The sequence below is a fragment of the Caretta caretta genome, chromosome 1, assembly GCF_965140235.1.
Source record: "Caretta caretta isolate rCarCar2 chromosome 1, rCarCar1.hap1, whole genome shotgun sequence".
Lineage (NCBI taxonomy): Eukaryota > Metazoa > Chordata > Testudines > Cheloniidae > Caretta > Caretta caretta.
The window spans coordinates 260190349-260212002 of record NC_134206.1 but is presented as its reverse complement, the minus strand read 5'-3'; the positions used below and the strand labels follow the sequence as shown (position 1 = coordinate 260212002).

The 21654-nt window shown below is 46.2% G+C and overlaps 1 protein-coding gene across 4 annotated transcripts; it reads left to right on the top strand.

Moving 5' to 3' along the window:
- The first annotated feature begins 73 nt into the window (after positions 1–73).
- On the top strand, positions 74–20647 carry CBX7 (chromobox 7). 4 transcript variants are annotated; one of them, XR_012666369.1, is made up of 8 exons: positions 74–353; positions 2729–2772; positions 6647–6712; positions 7318–7384; positions 8852–9188; positions 11308–11451; positions 19625–19735; positions 20435–20647. XR_012666369.1 is itself a non-coding variant. In XM_048834342.2 (6 exons), the coding sequence occupies exons 1-6, from the start codon at positions 285–287 to the stop codon at positions 11463–11465; spliced, it is 741 nt and encodes a 246-aa protein (XP_048690299.1). In that variant the 5' UTR covers positions 75–284; the 3' UTR covers positions 11466–12342. The 4 variants fall into 4 exon arrangements, 2 of the variants coding, with proteins under 2 accessions (XP_048690299.1, XP_048690312.1); XR_007354346.2 differs by lacking the exon at positions 11308–11451 and having other exon boundaries at positions 75–353; XM_048834342.2 differs by lacking the exons at positions 19625–19735; positions 20435–20647 and having other exon boundaries at positions 75–353; positions 11308–12342.
- The last annotated feature ends 1007 nt before the right edge of the window (positions 20648–21654 follow it).

The window sequence follows — 21654 nt, the reverse complement described above, 5'->3', positions numbered from 1 at the left end:
AAGGCCCGGGAAATATCTCACATTCACGATCCGCTGGGCGGGAGGAGGGACCCGGCAAAGCGCGCGCCCGCGGAAGGTGGTGGGGGGGGGCTCGCGCGCGCCTGGGAAAATGTTGCGCAGATTCTAAAATGGAACGTTGTCGGCGGCGTGATTGAGCGCGAGGGGGTGTGTGAGCGTGAGTAAGACAGGGACCAGCGGCAGCAGCCACCACCGCACCCGCCGCCTTCTTGCAGCCAGTCCCCCCGCAGCGGTACGGGGAGCAGCCGCCTCCTCCTTCCCCCTGCATGGAGCTCTCTGCTATCGGGGAGCAGGTTTTTGCGGTGGAGAGTATCAGGAAGAAGCGCATAAGGAAGGTGAGGAGGGGGCGGGGGGCACCAGCATCTATTCCCCACCTCGCCCTCCCCTGCTGCAGGCAGGGGGGGCTCCAGAGCCTACTGCCTGTAATCTCTCCCATTCGTGCACCACGCTGCAGGGAAGGAGGGCAGGGGCCCTGTTCCCGTCTTGCCTCTCGTACATATTCTGTGCTGTAGGGAGCGTGGTGGACACTGGGATCGCCCCATGCTGCAGGCATTGGGTATGGGGGCATCAGTATGTACCCCCAGCCATGCTGCATGCGGGGGGGGGGGGGGGGCGTGGTGATGGGTACTAGCACCATGCTGCGGGCAGGGGGCGTGAAGGGGATCATTGTCAAGCCCCAGTGCTGCAGGACATGGGTATGTTTTTCTGTCACCATGTTACAAGTAGAGCTGTATGGTGCGGGTCACCATCACCTACTCCTCCAGCGTCCCATAGAGAGGACAGGTACCATTTCCATACATGCGTCTCTGCATGCTGTTCCTTTCGGGGATGGAGAGAAAAATAGCTAGATGCGAGGCTTGTAAGGGAAAGAGGACCCATGCCTGTTCTTCTTCCCTTTTTCCACCTCCCACAATGAGGTCATCTTTTTCTTTTACCACGTCCCCTTAAATGAGTAATGACCTGGTCAAGAATAGGCCACCTTGCCAAATTTCCTGACCTCCCCTTCCTGACTTTTCATGCCTGTGGATGCAAGTCTTTTTGAGTGTGGCTTATATCTTCAATTCTTTGAGGATCTTAATTTGTAGTAAGGGTTCATTCCCCACACCCACATTTTTCCAAAAAGAAGAGAGGCACAGATGGACATGGGAGAGATGGCTGCATGTTTAACCTCTCACCTCTGCTACCTTAAGACAAGTCATTTTTGAACCATGTCCTGACTCTTAGGTGCTGAGCTATACTTGTGGTTTGAATGGACACTTCTGTAGATGATGGGGTGATTGAAAAAGTGCGATGAATGCAGAATTTGTTTTGAAATGCTGATGTGGGACTCTAGGATGGATCATTGTATAAGAAAGCATGGCTTTGTGCTTAAATGATAGAAGCGGGAGTTGAAAGAGCTGGGTTCCTACTTCTGACACTGACTCTTTTGGTAACCTTGGGCAAGTTATTTTGCCCCCCCCCCTTTTTTAAATTGCCTCTAATTTTAGGTACTGTTTTTGGATGCTTGGGGGCTCTGAATTTTTTCAGGGGTGCTGAGCTCCCATTGACTTGAATTGGAATTGTGGGTACTCAGCACTTCTGAAATTCATGCCAAGATGTGACAGATTGGGCACCCAAAATCAATGGACACTCCTGAAAATGTTGGTCTTGAATTTAGTGACTGTTTTCACAGCTGTAAAATGAGGATGGAGAGGGTATTAACCACCTTATGGGATATTGTGAGGATTAACCCATAAACATCTGCAAAGTGCTTGAGAGCCTTCAGTGGAAGGCATCTTATAAGGCAGTATTTTTTTTTTCACATATTTGAAAGCTGAACCCCCCCACCCCTTTCAAGAAAATGAAATCAATTCCATGATCTCCCTTCCTTCTACAACCCATTGTGTATGTTAAGTGTATCTTAATTTGTATATTTTCGATGCCCTGCCTCCATAAGTATGTGTGTACACACCACACTTCAGGCAAACTTTAAGGGTAAAGTGATGCTGTTATTTATTATTACTCAAATATCATATCAGTTGTACACATACTCAGGGCTCTTGAACTGATTTCCATACTCTCCCATTTCTTCCATCTCCCCCCTATATAGTGAACAACTAATTGGATACCTTTAAATTCAGTTTTGAATTGCTGTTTGTTCAGGTCAGAACGTTGAGTGGCTTGGATGGAGGGGGACAGTGTTTGGGTAAAACATGTAGCAACTGGAAGGGGACATGCCAAAGAGGCATTTCATAGCTTCTAAAATTTTGTATTTCTTTTGGCTTCTTATAACTAGCCCCTCAGACACTTGTTCCATTCCTGGCATGAGTCTTCCTCCCATCATGTTTATGCATGCGGACTTGTTGTAGGGTTGCTCATGAGTTGTGGAGCTGTGCGTATGCGGTATGCCTGTTGGAGGGTTGCTGGGGCTCCGCCTTCTAGTACATTAGTCACTTTTGAAGCACCTGCAGAGCTGTGTTCCCTGGTTGATAGTAGGGTCATTTGAGAGCACTAGGAATACGTGTGCGTTTGCTTGTGAAATCTGTGGATTTATTCAGTTTGAAGAAAAGGCTTAATTTTTTTTAAAGGTGGTGATGGGGAACAAGCTCTTCAGTGCGCGCTGTTGCCAGTGCAGAACAAAGGGCATTCTCTTGACACAGTTTCTCCTCTTCCTGTAGTACCCATTTTGGGTTGCAGGGCTTACCTCTTCTTTTTGTTTCCCTCTCTCTAGGGTAAAGTAGAATACCTGGTGAAGTGGAAAGGATGGCCCCCAAAGTAAGTATCTCCTCCCTCCACCCCGCTTGTCAGTAATGGCTTTGGCTGTATTTCTGCTCCCCATGTTATTAACATATGTTCTCTTGTGCCTTGCTCCAAAAAAGACAGACAGCCCCAAACAAAGTCTATGTACCCATATTCCTGACTGACTTAATGACTGGTGAGGCTGAAGCATGGGCCCATATCCTTCAGTTGCCTGTCTCTTTTCTTTCCATTATCCTCTCCCCTCTGTAACTGTTCACTTGCTAACTACTTCCAGTCTATCCATCTTACACAGGAAAACTCCAAGGGAAACCCAGGTGCTAGGGTTTTAAGTGTTACATTCAGTAGGTGTTCTTCCTCCCAGGTCAATACTGAGAAGACCCCCCCCCCCAACATATTATTAGAGGGTGGGTTGCATCTAGAAGTGCTTCCTTTTGGATAAGACACAAATTGTGAGCATTATCTCTTATAATTAAAGATTTCCTTTCATGAGAGAAGAGGCACTGACTCAGATTTACTGGTCACAGTCCTCTGTGTTGCCTTTTGAGGATTCCCACTATTTTCCATTGGTTAGGGTATATTTCTGTTCCTGTCCTAAATTATTTTAGTAGTTAGTTTAGTCTTCCCCAGAAGTGGCTGCATTTCAATTGGGAGTGACTTTTTTGGCAAGGAACAATCTGTAAAATGCTGTAAGATGAAAGGCATTATGTAAAATTATTACTGTGTGAACTGCCTGCCTAAAAGGATTATGGACATCTGTCTTCACTCGTCTAAAAAGAAGTTTAAACATCCCCAGATGCCCTGTCTCACCCCCCAACCTCCACTTCCCAGGTGTATGTGTGCGTGTATACAGTCCCTATCTCTTTGGTTGGTGTGGGAAGAGAGATTTTCTTCCTGGCTATAAATTCTGTGATCAATTTAACCCTGTGCACTTGAGTACCAATCTCTATAGTGCAGTTTAGCACCAAAGCCATTTTCTGTGGACCTGCTGACTTTAGAGTTAACTTCAGCTTTTTGTATTCAGGCATTCAGATTGGTAGCATGTCTGCACTGCTAGAAGCACAGAACATTGGTGTTTGTCCCCTGTTACTTTCCACAAGTGCAGTCACTCCAGTGGTGCCTATTTCACTTCTGCTTGATTATTAGTCAGTAGGAATGGGTGGACTGAGTTTGGTCTAATAGCTCTTCTGAAGGACAGTGCAGCACTTACCTCCTTTTGTCTTTTTCTTCCTTCCTTCCTTTCCCCCAGACCTTGAGATCCGCAACAAAACAAAATCCTAGCATGGGCATTTGAACCCTCACAGCCTCCTGGCTCAGAGGCGAGAGGATTCCTTGTTTTGCTGCCATAACACCTCAAAACATAAAAATATGAAACCCTGTTGATTGGTATCACATTTTTGAAACCTGTTCTCTCCAGAGCTAGCATTGCTTGAAACCTAAATGCTTCAGTTGTTAACTCTCTTCCTTCCTTTTATCAGTCTCTGTCTTGATCTCTGAATGCTCTGTACATGCAGAGGTGTGCAGCATACTTAGGTGTTTACATCCTAGCCTTCCAGCACATCCCGTCTCCCCCTACCCATCTTGGTTTTCTCTTCCTGTGTGTGTGTGTGTGTTGCCATTTCTGATCTCCTTTACCCGTTATTCAATTACTCCCACTGTGGTGTTGATGGAAAGGGGTAAAGGGTCGGGTACAAGTAGTGCATTTGCTTCTTTCCTGTGTGTTCCATGTACTCTTCTCAAATTTCCCTCATTAATTTGCCACACCTATCAAATCACTGGGCTGTGCTGCTGCAGGCAGGGACTGGAAGGGTTACAGATGTGACTCAGCCACAAGCTTGTTTACAACTTGTGTTTGAGGTGGGGGAGGGGAGAAGGAAGATCATGTGATCTGTGTTTTCCAGAGTGTGTGCTCTCTCTGCAGTTCTGCTGCTGCAGCCTGGACTCTGTGTGTGTGTGGGGCGCAAATTGCACCATGTTGTTTTTTTTTTTTTTATATATATATGCAGTGTTTTGTCACTGCAGTGAGCAGGGAGCTGAGCTGCAGAGGAAAAGGAAACACCCATCAGGTTTTTTGTAACAAATCCCCCTCCTCCTCTGCCATCAGAAAAGGAATCCTCTGGCTGATTTTTTCTCTCCCTCCTCTGTAAAAAACGAATGCTGAAATTTCTGGAAGGGAGAGAAAGGAACCTTCCTCTGCACGAATAACATCTTGACTTTGACAGCCTGTGCATACAGAGACTGCTGCAGGAGGCTTGAGTGAAAAGATGGGGGAGAGTTGGTGATGGTGGAGTGAGAGGGGACGGAAGAGTCAGTTAACAGGGAATGGTGAAGGCCTGTCTGTTCTTAACCCTGTGCCCTGTCCATAACCTTCTGAAGTAAAGCACATCTTAGAATTCCTGGATTTCATACCTGTCCTTCTCCCTTGTTGAGGAATCTACATTAGGGTTTCTAGAATCATCCTCGGGAATCTCCCCTATCTTGGTACTCTCTTCTGCCTCAGAAGTGAATGTTCCAGAACCACACGCACAATATACACCTCTTCATCCAAAAACCAGACCCTTCTGTAATAATTTGGCTTGCTGCTCTGCTTCAGAGATGTTTGTACAAACACCACTGCCCTGCTTGTGATTTTTGGTACCACTTCTCTCTCCCCTTCAGGAATGTATGAGATTGTGTGCCCCGCTGCATGGGTGTTAGACCTTTTTAGTCCAGAAAATAAATCACTCTGGAACATTTTGTTCTAGAGCTATATTCTTCTCCCTGGTGGGATGGGCATTCCAGATGTATACCACCCCCAGTCCCAGTCAAACATGACCTTTGCGAGTGGTAACCCTTCCAGAATTGTTCTCTTGCATTTAGCTCTTCCATGTTCTAGCTCTTCTCTGAAAGCGGTTTTTAAGGACTTCCCCATAGTCAGAGTGTTTCGCTGATACCACACCTAACCCCTAGTTCCTGTCTCAGCTGCATAACAGTCAGGGAGGAAGACGGGTTGATGACCTTTCTGCTCTGCAGCTCTGCAAGGCTAGCTTCTGTTTTCTGGGTGCCGAGTTCGGAAGCACTATTTCCAGTCCTCCCCCCTCATAACACCTGGCTTATGTTAGATAGTTTCTGTGCCGCTGAAAACAATATGCATGCATCCCTTTTTTTCTTATCCCAGTCTAGAACTGGTGTATAAAAGCTAATTGATCAGCGTCTTGTCACCTGTAGGAGGAGTTAGGTGCATAAGAAATAGCAAAAGGTCTGAAGGCTCACAGTCAACTTACTTTAGGCCCCAAATCTAGGTGTGTGTTTTTGTTTTTGTTTTTTTTAAATCAGCATCTGTGGTGAAAAATCCATTCAGCTGTTATAATCCTTTCATCTTCAATAATCCGAGATTGTTTCTTCACCTGTGTTGTTAACTTATTAATATTTCTGCTTAGGACTCTATTAATCTCGAGTGTCCTGTTTTCTTGAAAATCCCATCCAGCCGGGCCCATTGCCTTAGTGGTTAGTGCTCTGCCAAGGGGGAGAGCTGGATTTGCTCCCCGAGTTGGGAGCAGCACTGCAGAGCAGATTTGCTCAGCCTTCAGTGGTGGGAGTAGTTTATGATGCTCCTGCTGACTTTAAGAGAGGTTTCGAGGGGGCCTGTGGTGGGAAGCTCTCTCTCTTCTCTCACAAAGAGTGGATGATGTAGGGTTTAGACTGATTCAGAGGGGTGTATGCACATGTGAAAATGGGTGATGGGAAGTCCCCAAAGCTCTCAAAGTGGTGTGGCTGATCCCTGACCTCCCACTGAGGAGCGATCTATGCATGGGAGGCAGGTTCCAGGGCTTCAGCAATGCCAGTAGCAGCCCTTGCAGAGAAAATGTTTCACTGAAGCCTTTTTAAAATATATTCATTTTTATTTCTTCAGATACAGCACATGGGAGCCGGAGGATCACATCTTGGATCCTCGCCTGGTAGTGGCTTATGAAGAGAAGTAAGAGGGCTCGTTCCCCCCCCGCGCCCCTCCCCCCCCCCCCCCCCGAGGCAAACTTTTAATAAAAAAGTCCTGTATGCATAGAATGGGCATAGCACGGGCAGCAGGGGCATAAGCATCTCTCCTGTCCTGCCAATATGCCTCAGTCGCCATCAAGGGTGGCAGCCTCTTGGAATGTCTGGTTCATTCTCCATGGCCTATTCAGCCCTGGGACTCTGCTGAGACTGGCAAGAAAGAAGTCCGTGCCAGTCATGGCGGTTTTTTGAGAAGGACACTTCTCCTCTCATTGCCCAAACGCTGCTGGAGAGCTATTGTGAATAACTTCCAGTCGCTGCCACCTGGGCTGGATATAAACAGGTGACCTAGAGGCACCATATCCCAACCTAGATCAACTGAGCTGTGACCTTTCCTTCCCAACAAGGTTTTTACTCCCACAAGAAGCAGCTCTGGGGTTTTCTCCTCGCTCATGATGCTGGCCTGTGGGGTTTGGTGAAGGAATTAAGGGAACTAGCTAGATACGGAGAGTGGAAGCCCTAGTTGGGCCTTGAGCTGTGTTGTTCTGTATTGTAGTTTGTCATGTTGTGTCTCACATTTTTTCCTTACAGGGAAGAGAGAGACCGTGCATCAGGATACAGGAAGAGAGGGCCTAAACCGAAGCGCCTCTTATTACAGGTAACCTTTCACTCTTCCTGGCATGTCCTCTCCCATCCTTAGCCCCTTCGGTACTGCGTCTATGGATCTTCCAGGGTGGAGCTGACTTTCTGTTTGCAATGGTATATCCTCTGACTATCTGTACTAGGAAGAAAGGTGGTGGGTTTCAAACATAATAGCTAACACGCTTTAAAATCTTAGTGTAGACAGGGCAAGCTGCAGTTTTGACCCACTTAGCGGATTGAAATGAACCCAAGGCATTCCCATCGAGGGCGTGCCTATACTCCCAGGCTGGATATGCAAACTTGTGTTGGCAGGGCTCGCGCTAGCGTTGCAGCAGTGGCAGAAACTGGCTAGCGCGTGTTAAAACTAGAGTGTGCCCTGTCTATGCAAGGATTGTACAATGTGTCAGCTGGCATGTTAAACATCTCTTGTTCTAATGTGCACACGTCCCCTTTCTTTGCTGCTTAAGGCTCTGAGAGGGCACTGAGAGCATCCCTCTGCTGGAGATTATCCCTACCTGAGGGATGGAGGGGGTATGGGCGAGCACTTGGATATTCTGTCTTGTAAACAGCTCTCCAGTGAAGCTTGTGCCTCCGTGTTAATGTTTATTTTCAGCAAAACTTAAACCATGCTCAGGCTCAGATGGAGCTGGCCTGTAGAGGGTCGTTGTGGCAGTGGAGGAATCAGATTAGGGCAAGTGGGTTCCACTGTGCAGAAGGGATGGCTGTAGGTCCCCTGCAGGGCAATTAGGGCCAGGTAAGTACCTAAACAATTAGATTTCTAGCATAAAAGAGATGCTACCTGTTTGTGTGCTCACTGGATTCACCCTGTGAGAGACCTTAGAGGACCGACAAAAGATGGGAGGGGAAATGGAGGCACAGAGGGGTGAAGTGACTTATCCAAGGTCATTTAGAAGACACAAGAGTAGAACCAGGTCTCCTGACACCTAGACCAGTGCCTAGGGATGGACCAGGCTGTCTCAAGAGACTATTCTGTACAGCAGCGGTTCTCAAACTTCATTGCACCATGACCCCCTTCTGACAAGAATAATTACTGCATGACCTAAGGAGCAGGATCTGAAGACCGAGCCCTGTCACCCTGGGTGGTGGGGGCCAAAGCTGAAGTCCAAGGGCTTCTGCCATGGGCAGGGGGCATGTAACCTTAGCCCTGAGAGGTGGGGCTTGGGCTTCAGACTTCCTGGTTGCGACCCACTTTGGGGTCCCGACCTACAGTTTTAGAACCCCTGCTGTACAGTAACAGCTCTTGCTGTTGGGACTGTTGACTTGATGCATTCATCTCAAGCTTTCCCTCTGCTCAGTGACCTTGCTGTACAGCTGTCTCCTCCCTAGGCATTTAGGCACCTGTAGACAGTTATTCCCCTTCCTCTTAGCATGGTTCTGTCTCTGCAAGGGCATTGAAACACACAGGTGCTTTAGTTCTGTTACTCTGGGATGATTGGCTTTTCTGCTCCTTTCCCATTCACAGAGGCTTTACGGTATGGACCTGAGGAGTGCCCACAAGGGAAAGGAGAAGCTCTGTTTCTCTCTATCACGGCGATTTGGAGGAGGAAGCAATCTGGTGGGGGCCAAGCCAGGACAGACAGAGCTATCTGAAAAGAGTGGGGGAGGCGTCCTACCATTCCCACTCCGGAAGCAGCGCAAGAACCAGAAATATCTCCGGCTGTCGCGGAAGAAGTTTCCACGCATGTCAAGCCTGGAGAGCCGTAACCACAGGCGTGAGTTCTTCTTGAAGGAGTCAGTGGCACTAGAAACTAGGCAGACTCCCAATGACTGGGATGCGACGCAGCATGCTAGCAAAGAAGGTAAGGCCAGGGACCCCATTTGACTGTGAATTCAGGGGCATGAGCGTGATGCTGTCTGATTTCGTTTACTGGACACACACTCTTCCTCCTTGCCTACTGCATCCTGGGAGTGTGGTTTTGGGTCAGCTCTTTACAATGTGTGCAAAGATTATAATTGGCAAGGTTGTCCCCAAACACCTCTGCAAGTTGTCTGGATGAATAACTCGGTTAATCTATCAGTCTGCTTCTGTGGTGTTGCCACCTATGTGTTCTTATATTGGTGACCATCATCATAGTATCAGAGTGCATGTGAAAGCTAGTGCTGCTTCTCTTCCCCACTGCTTTTCCAGAGGGATGACATGGCTGTCTGTTGCAGTGAGAAACTGTCTTGTCATGTTCCAGCATATAGTCCTTCCCCACACCCTGATAAAGGGAACCTTCAAATGGATAAATTCACATACTCATCATCCTCTCGCAGTGCCACTTTGAGGCATGTGTGCAAATGTCAGTGGGAACCCTGCCCTCCTCTCTGCCACCCAAAATCCCTTTACATTAATATTGTGCTAAATCATCAGCTTTGAGGGTGGGGTGCAAAGGTCACTGGAATTTCATCAAATGTCATAAGCTAAGTAGGGCAGTAAGTGGATTGCAGACCGCCAGGCAAACCCCGGAAGCTGCAGGGCGGGCTCATGGCATCTCAGGAGTCATATCCTTCAGAGTCAGTAGCAAACCCCATTACCCTTGCATAGTTTGAGCTTCTGAAGGTGCGGTTTTCCTGTCGAGATGTAAAATCAATGTCATGGCACTCCTGGTAGGAGCAAGGTGTTACCCAAGTTAGAATTAGGTTGGGCCATGGGGCTAATTAGATTCTGGCGATCTAAACTTTCCCTTCTAGTTTCAATTGGAGAAAGTACTCAACTTCCCCTCCACGACTGTCCTGTAGCACCACCAATGCAGAATGGCTGTCGTGCTGCATATTGATGGTGGGTGATGTGATCCCTAGCTGTGCAGTCTGTAAAGCAGTTTGGGATCTGAAGGATGAAAGGTGCTAGAGAAATGTAAAACTATTTTTCTATTCTCCCCTCGACGTGTGCACATTCGGAATTCCGGTTAGTGTCTGGGTGAATGGACTCTTTCCGAGGTGAGAGTAGAGACACCTCAGATATCTGAGACAGAAGCCAGGAAATGCCCAGTTAAGGGGTCCACATTCCATACCCAGGTGGGACAACAGGGTGCAGTACAGGTAAAGTAATAGAGAGGGGATGTTTCCCTCCCCTCTCCATATATTTTTGTGGCTCTCTTTGGGTGCGGGTTTGTTCAATCTGTTCTTGAGTTTTTTACACTGTGGGGAAGTGGAAGTGGGGGGTATTTGGGTCCCTCACTTTGAGTGGTAGAGATTAGGAGCTCCAGGGGAGAGTAGATGTTTTTAGCTTCCTCTCCTCGGTGGGGAGGAGCAAAGAGGAAGACTCTTGTAACCTTTGGACCCCCAAAGGAGTGGCATTGATGGGCTTTGGAGAGAGTCACATCCAGCCCTTCCCTTGGCTGGATTTGGAGGTACAATGGAGGAAAATCCTCAGTTTGTTAGGGCCCCCTTAGGCCCAGGGAACATGGGGTATCGGGGATGAGCTTGAAAAAAATGAGTTCTGATTGTTTGTTTTTTATTTTGGTTGATTGGTTGGGGTGGGGGTTGAATTTACACTACAGTGAACACGTGCACTAACCAGGAGACCTAGTGGGCTGAGATCCAGTTTCCAGATGTTTCCCCTAAAGTGGGATATTTTGACTCCCATTTGGAAAGAGGGTGGGGAATGTATAATGAAAATGCTGGTGGACCTGTAAGCATGGTGGTGCTGTTGGGGGGCTGTTGTAGTATCAGCCTGCACAGTTGATTGTGTGTCTGTCGTTCTTCTTGACGCTCTCCCTTCTTTCCCTCACCTTTCAATGTCCCGTTATTATCTTCCCACCTCTTCCCTCTGCCCCTTACTTTCTGTGTGGGAGGGTTAGACACCTACAGTGCCTTGGAGCATGTGCAAACTTGGCACAGGTTGATGTCACCCACCCATAGCCAGCAAGGGTGCTCCTCTTCTGTTAGCCCTTCATTCTTTTTCTAACGTGCTCTTATCCACCTCCCCCTCTGCAGTAGGCATGGATGCAGTTGATGGCAGCCTCCCCTGGATCCCCACCTTGTCCCCCAGCGAAGTGACAGTGACAGACATCACGGCGAACTCCATTACCGTGACCTTCAGAGAAGCACAAGTGGCCGAGGGCTTCTTCCGAGACCGAAGTGTGCAGTTCTGAATCTCCATTTTTAATGTTCCTAGTCAGATTCTTTTGGGGATGGGGTGATTATTTCACTCTTTAAAAATATCCAAAATGTTTCTTTTAAAAAATGTTTACAGAGGAGGGTTTTTTTTTGTTTGATTTTTTTACTGAAGTCTCATTGATTTTTCTTTTCCCCTTCAGATATGCAAAAACGAAAGGCAATGTACGCGGTGCCCGTGTTTTTGTTTGTTATACTTGTCTGTTGTTGCTTTGTCCGTCTGAGAAACTGATACCCCTTTCCTTGGCAAAGACTCCCCTGGTAGGGCATTTTGAGAACCTTTTTTCTCTATGTATTTCCTTTACTCTGTTAGTTCTGACAGCTGCATTTAGGGTGAGAGAGGACACGGAGATGGAGAAGGGGTTGGACCTATTGCTTGCTTCCCTGATTTGCAGTTGTTGTCCCTTGGATAAAGATGCTTCCTCTGGACATCACCCTCCCCATCTTCCTCCTCCCACCCAGCTAATGCAGTGAGATGTAATGGACCCGATCACTTTAGGTAACTCAAGTCTGTTACAAGCTTCCTCCCTTCCAAATGTTTTATCTGTGGCGGTATTGCAGGTAATCTGTTTGCCTGGGAAGGTAGGAAACTCCATGGCAAATAATGAATGGGACAGATGGTTACAGTGTGATTCCATGAAGAGTGAAGGGATGTCTTCCTTGTCTGCATGATCCATTTATCCTGTAACACATAGCTTTGTAATCTCCTAGCTGTGGTATATTAGCTACACATGCTCACTTTAGATTTCTGAGCCTTTAATAAAGGCATCACTGTAACTTAATTGCCCTTTAGGAGGATAACTGTATAAAGAAAAGGAGTACTTGTGGCACCTTAGAGACTAACCAATTTATTTGAGCATGAGCTTTCGTGAGCTACAGCTCACTTCATCGGATGCATACCGTGGAAACTATGTCTGCTGCAGTTTCCACGGTATGCATCCGATGAAGTGAGCTGTAGCTCATGAAAGCTCATGCTCAGATAAATTGGTTAGTCTCTAAGGTGCCACAAGTACTCCTTTTCTTTTTGCGAATACAGACTAACACGGCTGTTACTCTGAAACCTGTATATATTAACATAGTGGTACTCATTCTTCTCTATCCAGAGACCTTCCCAGAACCCTTCTATGATCTAGAAATATGGGAAGAGAAAGGTATTTATATGTAACCCCCCCACCCCACCCCCTGGGGGATGAGGATTCCCCCCAGGCTGAGAACCCCTGTACTAAAAGATTTACCAAACCCAGACTGTATATAAATATTGTCCTGAAAATGCTTTACTAAGTCAGTGAAAAGGGTGGCTCTCTTCTTGGGAAGAATGGCTTATAGAGGGATTGAAACATTGCCTGGCAGTGCTGGAAAACCGCAGATAAGGGCAGAGGCCAGATGCATGAGAAGTAAGCAGTGAAACTGGACTTTAGCTGGTCAGTTTCCACTTTTAGGTAGTTTTTTTTGCTCTCTGATCAAATTTAAAGGGCAAAAGTGAATAGCATAAGGGCTGGGAGGAGTCTACTAGACTTCTAACATTTTTTAACTTTTAATTTATCCTCTAAAGTGATAAGGACTCTTGGACTGAGTGTCCTACTTATATTTTCCCTCCTCAACTTACCATATCTGTGACCTCATCCTTATTTGTTCCCTTTACCAGGGGAGTTTCCCTTTTGAGGGTTTAAAAAGCTTTGCCAAGGAAAGCCATCTGCAGTTCTATAGACTGCACCTGATCTTGCACTTAAAAACGCCTGGAGATTTGTGCTGGATTCTACCTGTGACATTTTGGGGTTTCTAAGAATTGCTGTATCTTCAAAGTTGATGTTTAGCATCTGTTCTTGCATGCTCACTCTCTTCCTTCTTTATTTTAAACTTAAAAATCTTTCTCTCTGTGGAAAGCAAGAGGGGAAAGCTAGGGCCTTGGGGGGGAATTGTGGGGCAATGTGATACAGTGCAGACTTGACTCTTTCTTCATTTGCTCCCCTCCTTTAATTCCTTCCCTCAAAAAAAAAAAAAACTTCATCTGCTGGTTTTGTGCTATCTGAAGCTACTTTCATACAGAGCTGAAGCTAAGTGTTAGTGTAAATCCTAAATGCTGTTTCTCTGCAGCTCTCCCCCTGGAGGGCTTAGCTCCTGCAGAACTTCGGAGTTCTGCAACGCTGATGCTTTGGATCCTGCAAACACTTGCTTTTTACAAAGGTTTTGGACTGCTCCTAAGCTTGCTTTAAAAGCACATTTTACCTCTAATAAGCTCTAGCTGCTTACAGGATACTAAGATTCACCCTCCATTGTCTGAACTAGACTGCCTTCCACCAGGTCATGGTACGTGCGGGATGGATTGACACGCCCTATATTTCAGGTGTCTCGGTGCAAATATTTTTGTCCCTCAAAATAAACACAAAGTGGGGGATGCAGGAGACTGCCCTAGCTCCAAGTTTTAATGAGTGGTGAATTTTGAGAGGAGGGGTAGGGGGTGAAACCTGAGTTGATTTTTTTTTTTTTTTTTTAGTGGTGGGAGAAGGTGTCAGATGAGAAGAGGGAGTGCTGAATCCTTTAAAAAAAAAAATAGAAACAGTGCAACCTGTGGGATAAACATAGACTCAGGACAAAGTTTGTCAATCGTGGTTGCCTAGAGTTATGCTTCTAAATACATATATAGTCACCTACATAGAAGTGTCCTCTTTCCCCATCCCTTCCCTCAAAAAAAGAGTGCTGAGCACCTGCATCTTTTACTGACTTCCCTGAGAGTTGCAGGTGCTCAGAATGTCTGAAAATCAGGGTGACTTTGATCCAGGTGACTCTAGATTTAGAAGATTAATCCTAGGCACCTGAGTTTGAAGAACTTACTTCCCAACTCCTTGTTCCAAACTTTTGTAGGATCTGGAAGAGAGGCTTTAACTTTTTTTTATATGTGGGTACGGCCTTCTATGCACTTTCCCCAGTTTAGTCCAGAAACACTGCAAGAAAAACTCTTGTTTGTGGATGTTTCCAGCCCTGGCCAAAATCTGCAAGGCAGCAGAAATCCTGTAAAGGGCAAGAAAAAAGCTTCTTCTCTCACCAGACTTCCGTTCTGCTTTTCTCTCTCTCCTTGGTGTCACGTCTATGCACCCATTGAGATTTTCCAGACCAAAGAATTCTGTCTTGACATTCATTTTCTTTGAAGAACACTGTTTTTGCAAACTTGACTGTAAGTGGAACTCTGGAGCCCTTGCAAACAGGATTCACCCACTGCTTCATTTTTAACCCTTTTGTAGATGTTTACTTGTATTGCTTCTGATGACTAATATCCTCTCCTGACCTAAAAGGATTAAGGAGGTATCTTGGTAGCCGTACTACCTTATGCCCAAGTCACTGGGGGGGTTAATTCATTTCCAGTTGTGATGCAGAACTTTGCTGATGTGTGGGTTGGCTTTTTTGGGGGCATGGAGAGAACAAGTGGGGAGAGGGTGTTTTGTGGTAGGAAACTAAACATGTATTTATCGATTTTTATTTTATTTTATTTTTTTGACACATCCTTAGCAAGGTTTGCATGTTGTAAAAATCAATCTTGCTCTCTTAACAGAATGGTTTTATTGTTTTTAGTCTCTGTAAAGTGTCGTTCTCTTCTGAAAAGTGACTAGAGAAATGGTGGCGTGGGCTCCAGGGTGGTGGAATGTCAATGATTTTCAAATCAAATGTGCTCAGTTTACAAGTGCAAAGTTTAACTGCAAACTCAGCCTGGAATCTGAAAGTCATGCGGGGGCCTTTTTGGCTGCTATCACAAAAATCAAAGATTCTGTGATTAGAGCTTCACTAGCTATTATGTTTGATGCAAGAGCCAAAATAGAGTCCAGTTGGAGCTTACTTTAATGATTCTGTTTGAAATATGAGCCAGAATAGAATCCAACTGACTCCCCTATAGCTCTGTTGACTGCAAGGCTGAAGCAATGCAGACTGACTTCAGCCAGCAGAATCGCACAAAAAGCAGGTCCCTTGAGTAAGAAGGGACTGTTCTTATAGAGTCAGTCTTCAGAACAGAACTGCACTGTAATAACTTGCCAGCAGTTCGTAGGGCAGGCAACGCTTGTTTCATGCATCTGTTCATAGTGGTATTTTATGTATTGTTTGTATCATGCCCACACTTAGGGGCCCCTGTCACATTGGGACTCGACTCCATTGTACTAGGCACTGTATAAACACTTGTGGAAGACTGCTTCGGCCCCCCCCCCATACCTTCCATCTCCACGCCCCAGTATTTTTGATTCCTCTGAGCACCAACTACAAATCATTTGTGGTATCTTAAGGTACATCTATGCTGGAAAAAAAACAACTCCTCAGAACAAAGTCTCAGAGCCCAGGTCAACTGACTTGGGCTCCCGCTATAGGGCTAAGCATACCAGTGTAGATGTTCCCATGTCCAGCCAAGCAGGAACATATACACCGCTATTTTTAGTCACTCAGCATGAGCGCAAGTCAGTTGACCTGGGCTCTGAGACTTGCTGCCCCAGGTTTTTTTTTTGTTTTTGTTTTTAAACAGTGTAGACCTACCCTTAGTAGCCCTGTGTCTCCAGCACACCCCTTATTCTCCTGTAATGACTTGGGCCCTTGGACGTGTCAAGTCCAAATTTGTTTTCAGTGGCAGACAGGATATTGTGGGAACACCCAAATGCAGTTCCTTTTGCCAAAATAAACCCAAGTCTGCCAGTGAAGTGACCCTGACTAAGTCAGAGCCTGAGACACAAACGAACATAGATGTGATTTAACATATCAGAACAGGGTGTTTTTGTTTTGTTAGTGTTGTGAAACTGTCTGGAAAGATTCTTCTGGTGTGTTTGATTGAATGTGTGAACTTGGTTTTGACCTCATGGGGCCCATGGCCCCAGTACTGCTTCCTGCTCTACCCCAGCCCCACTCTTAGTACTGTTTGACAGTTTAACTGGAATAGAGAGAGTGGCCTCATGTAGGCTGAAAAATAGGCAGGCTGCTAATAGGAGATACTTAATGCAACCACCACAACAAAGGTTGGGATGAGGAAATACAGTGCTGATGGCTGTGGGCAACAGCCCAGGGTTGATGGTTAAAGCAGGGCCCCTTTGCTGAACATTAATTTCATGATTTTGAAATAGGAAAGAAGCAAACCTCCTTTCTAAAAATGGTAATATTTTCCCTTCTCTTCTGTTCCTATTCCATATACTCTTCCTGTAGCCTAGGAAGGAGGGCAGTGTAGCTTCCTGGGACAGTGTAGGGGCTGCTTGATGAATGGGGCCCCTAACTTGTCCATTCCTTGGACTCCAGAGTTGTGCTGGATCTGTGTACCATATCCCCATTGTCAATAATGCCCTTGCTAGACTGTTCAGGACAGACTGTTGGGTAGAGTGCCTGTTACTTCAAGAAGAGAGTGCATTGCGATGCAGGGAGCATTCATTAACTCCCAAAGCCCTTCCGGGGTCTGCATCATGCTGATACTTCCCATTGAATAAAATCAGATGCCAAAGTGAGAAATCCAAAACCTTCCTTCTTGTTGGAGACTTCTGCTCCCATCCTTTGTACGTCCCAGTTCTGACTAGTTAATGGCTTCGTTCAGCTGGGATGTGCACTACACAGTGGCCTGTCACAGCTTTGGTTTTGCCACATATTTGTTCTCATCTTTTCACTCAGATGGGGGAAAAAAAGGTGAATATTAGATGGGGGTGTGCATGGAGAGGGGAGTATCTAGGAGATGGAGTATGTTTCTGTTCAGTGTAGCCTAGTGTATTCAAATGCACAATTTTCTTATCTCTTCACTTCCTTCTCCCTCTTAGGACATCACTGCCCTGCATCAGCATTTTAGAAGGATTAACTGGCACTCTTCTGTGTGCTCTGAATGGGTACTGAGTAAGTGAGCATGTGTGGAGAGAGTCGTTTGCTTCTGTGTTAAGTAGCTGGGTCTTCCAGGGGGAGGGAAAGCAGAGACTTATCTTTGTGGGGGCGGGAGCCAAACAGGAGAATGACAGTTCAGAGCCATTATTAGAAAGGAAAATCTATCATTGGCAAATGCAGGTGATGGGAACAGATTGTTGCAGATCTCAAGTCAATATCTCCCAGAACACAATGATCTAAAATCAGCTCTTTCTCATGTCAGAGGGTCCGTGTTGTCCTCTGCCCCACCGAGCTCAAATGCCCATAAGCCAGGACTGTAGCCTTCATGCAAAAGGAGAATGACTGTCCCAAATTATTTTATCACTCAGATGAAACCTAAGCTCTTAAGCAGGTGGAAGTGGTTGTGGGACTTGCCCAAGAGATGAGCATTTGTAAAGCAGAGGTAGGTTGCCAGTCTCATCAGAACAGTCACTGGTGGGGAAGGGCAGACATAGCATTCGTTCAGAACCTCATATCTTCCTCTAACATCCATTTCAGATTCTTCTTTAGGAGAAGGAATGTTTCCTGGGGAGTTGGTCGCTTCCCGGATTTCTGAATGGGCAATGGCTTCTGGATGATCAGAAGTAGCACAGAGCGATTGAGCCCAATAATGGAAGCTGGTAGTGGCTCCCATTGAATGGGAGACTGAATTACTGTACTTGCGAAATGGGATGGGAGGAAAGCTTAGGCTCAGAGAGAGGATTTGCTGCTTTCATTAATTGTGGGCCACTTGTTACCCTGCTTGTCTTTTCAGAGAAGAGGCACACTCCCCTCCCACAACTGTGTGTGTGCTGGAGGTGCCAGATAGACATCTTTGGATGGGAGGGGGTGCACTGTGTGATGGTCAGAAACGTGACCTTTTAAAATCTATCTGTGCTGTATCATTTTAGTGCTAACAGTGTGGGAGGGTTGACCAGAAATGTAGAGGTAGCATCAAAAACTCTCTGAAATCTAAAAATGTTAGTCTGCTTTTTGGCTTTTCTTAAGTCAAGGCCTAAGTATGTTTGAAGCACTTTGAAGATGCAAAGCACTAGGAGCGCTGAGTACTCGTATTGCCTCTTTAAAAAAGTGGCATTTGAAAAGGGAAAGATGTATCCATTTCAGACCACTGGCTATTCCTTATCTCCTTTCCACAGCTGCCATCCAGCCCTTGGCATCCCTTCTACAGTTGTAGGGTGGGTTTGCCATTCCAGGCATCCCAAGTGAACAAGGGCACAATGAAGGAGGGAAGGAGACTTTAAAACTCCACATCCACCTTCAGAACATGTTTTTCCCCCACCACTTGCGGTATATAGGGGAGTTATTAGGTTCTGTTCCCATGTTAAGTAGTCCCAGTGCTCAGAGATGGCCGAGATGTGATCCAATGGGTTTCTTCCATCTCTAGTTATGGAGACCTCCTTTTAGTTCCCTTTTCTGGACAAATTGCACTTTAGTAGCTTAATGGGGATGGGAGGCATGTGTACCTCTTTGGGGTCGGGGCAACCCAACAGCTGTTCTCAGTGGCTGCTGGACTCTTCCAGTGGGTTAATGTCTCACCTCACATCCAACAGAACAGGTGCAAAGGAACTTGCTTAAAAAAAAACTAATCACAAAGTTTAGGCTTAAAAAAAATTGAACATTTTAGCTGGCTATGTGGGGTGTTTTACTTAGTAGCAGGCACCTGTGTTTGGAGGAAGCCCAATCCTCCCAGCTTTTCAGCGTTGACCTTCTCTACCATGCTCCTGCACTGCTTGATCTAGGTGGTTCTAAGACTGCTGTGTGACTTTATTGCCTATTTTATATGCTTGTTTTCCACCAAGGATGGGGTTGGGGAAAGTTACTTTATTTTTTATTCTTGGCATGATAGAGCACCTGAGTCTTTGCACAAGAAAGCTTCCTTTGCACAGAATGAGCTTCTAGCTTTTGTACAGACTAATTGAATGTATTTGGGCAGAGGGGGCTGAGGGAACGAATCAATTCCAAACAAACAAAAAACCCCTACATATATAATGCCTTTTCTGAGTGAGCGCGTGTTGTAAATGGAAATTGTAATACAAATGGGAGGACAGGTCTAGTTACAATTTGATGCAAAGTGTGGTTTTATTTTTGTACTGATATGGGTAAGAGACTGTACAGCATCTATTTATTTAGATGATTTATGTGGTAAATGTTGCAATCAAAGTTATTAAAAATATTAAATATGATAACTGACATTTAACTAATGGCCTGTTTCTGTCTTGTCATTTTCCCCCTTAATCCTACAATTCCATTCTTGGCCTATGGAATGAATGTGCAGTAGTGCTACCGGCTTAGAAGAGATGAAAATCATATGTGTATGATGCACAGGGATCATGTTTAGTGAGGGCATTTTCTGACAACACCTCCCTTATTGGATCATCTCAAGCAGGTTAGGGTTTTTTTTATTAATTTTTAAACCTGGAAAGTGAGTTTTAGCTGACCTCTCAAGATCCCTTTCAGTCCTATATTGCTGTTCTTCTTAGAGTGCTTGCTCATATCAGTTCCAATTAGGTGTGCGTGCACTGCATGCACGGCCGTTGGAGAATTTTTACCCTAGCAACACCCAGTGGGTTGGCTGTGGAGCTCCCTGGAGTGACGCCTTCATGGCATTCGATATATACCCCAGCCGACCCAGCGCCTCCTCAGTTCCTTCTTACCGTCTGTGATGGTCATTGGAACTGTGGAGTCCCGCTTCACTTGCTCTCCACTCTCCCTAGCGTATACCTAACAGTGGATAGTTTATAGTTTTGTTTTGTTAATTATAGGTGGTTTACTTAGTGGGGTTGCTGGGCCTTTCCCCTCCTCCCAGATTCTTCTCTTGGGCTCATGCCCAAAGCTCTGGGATTCAAGCCCTGCAGTTTCTGCTCTAAGCCCATGCCAACAGGAGATCCCCATGCCTCTTGCCTGAAGTGTCTGGGGGAGTCTCACCAAGGAGAGAAGTGCATGGAATGCACCTGCAGGGCACCGAAAAGTAAATCCATGGTCTTTGCTGCCAAATGTTCTGTACACACGCTGCTTTAGGATTGACTGGATTCCAAATTGCTGGAATAGAGAGGGAGACTGATTTTTTTTTCTTCCCCTTCACCAGGCTTTTCTCCAGAAACAGCTAAAGTGACCTTAAAACTCCTTAATCAGTGGAAGCTGCTGGGGGGCAAAGACCCTCCAAAAATGCAGGACCTCAAGAGGACATTTGCATTGTTTGTGCCTAGGACTATCCCTGCTTCTTTGTACATTGAGGTGAAACACAGCCACGCGCTGTCCTGGTCTACAGTTTTTGTACCAATATAATTATTTAAGTTAAGCGTGTGAATTTGTGTTATTTGGTACAACTCTTACCATGAATGCAATTATACTGGCATAAAGATACATATATGGCAAAGCTTATTCCCCTTCCAAGCTGGGAATAAGCTATAGGAGCATAAGCACCCTCAAGTAGATATAACTACATCCACATTAGTGGCTGTTACTGTTTTACCAGTACTGGTGTAGTTACAGCACAACAACTGTGTGTAGATAAGCCCTAATTTTGAGCACTCTATTGATTTCAAACAGAATAGTGAGTGTAACAGAGCAAATGGAACCTAATTGTGCTTCAAGAATCAAACTAGGACCGTGGGTAGTTCAAGGGAACATGGTTAGGTTTTACCTGCTGTGTCATAGGAAAATGGGCTTTAACCATGAGAAAAGAACAATGGGAAAGGGAGTGCTAGGGTGGGTCAGACCTATGGTCCATGTAGTGCAGCATTCTGACCCTGGCAGGGGCCAGCACTAGCTGCTGCTTCAGGAGAAAGGGCAAGAAACCCTGCAGTGGGAGTTATAGGATAACCCGATCTCAGGAAAACTTTCTTCCTAACCCCCATTCTTCTACGGGCAGTTTATGTCCTGAAGCATGAGGGTTTCCATTCCTTCGCCTTTGATGCCTTACTTATAAATTGCGCTAGCCTTGTTAGCTTGATCTGTGTCCAGACCTTTTCTGACCAACGTGCTACCGGCAGGTCCCTCTAACTGCACTGATGGGGTAGACGGGCTGCCTACACATCTGCCCCCTTGACCCTGGGATCCGGGATCTCTTAGGGGGAAGGCAGCTTCACTGGCAACCGGTTCACAGGAGCCGAGGGACGGGGGCTGTACCTCTAAAACTGCCCCCCGCCTCCCAGCGCGTTTACACCCCAACCCCCCGTTCTTTGTACCCCCAGCCCCCTTCCCCGACCGCGCGCTTTGCCGCCCGAGCAGCGACCCAGCTCGCGCCCCGCTCCCTGCAGCCCGCGCGCGCGCCTGCGCCCTCCTCCTTTTCCCCTAGCAACCGCG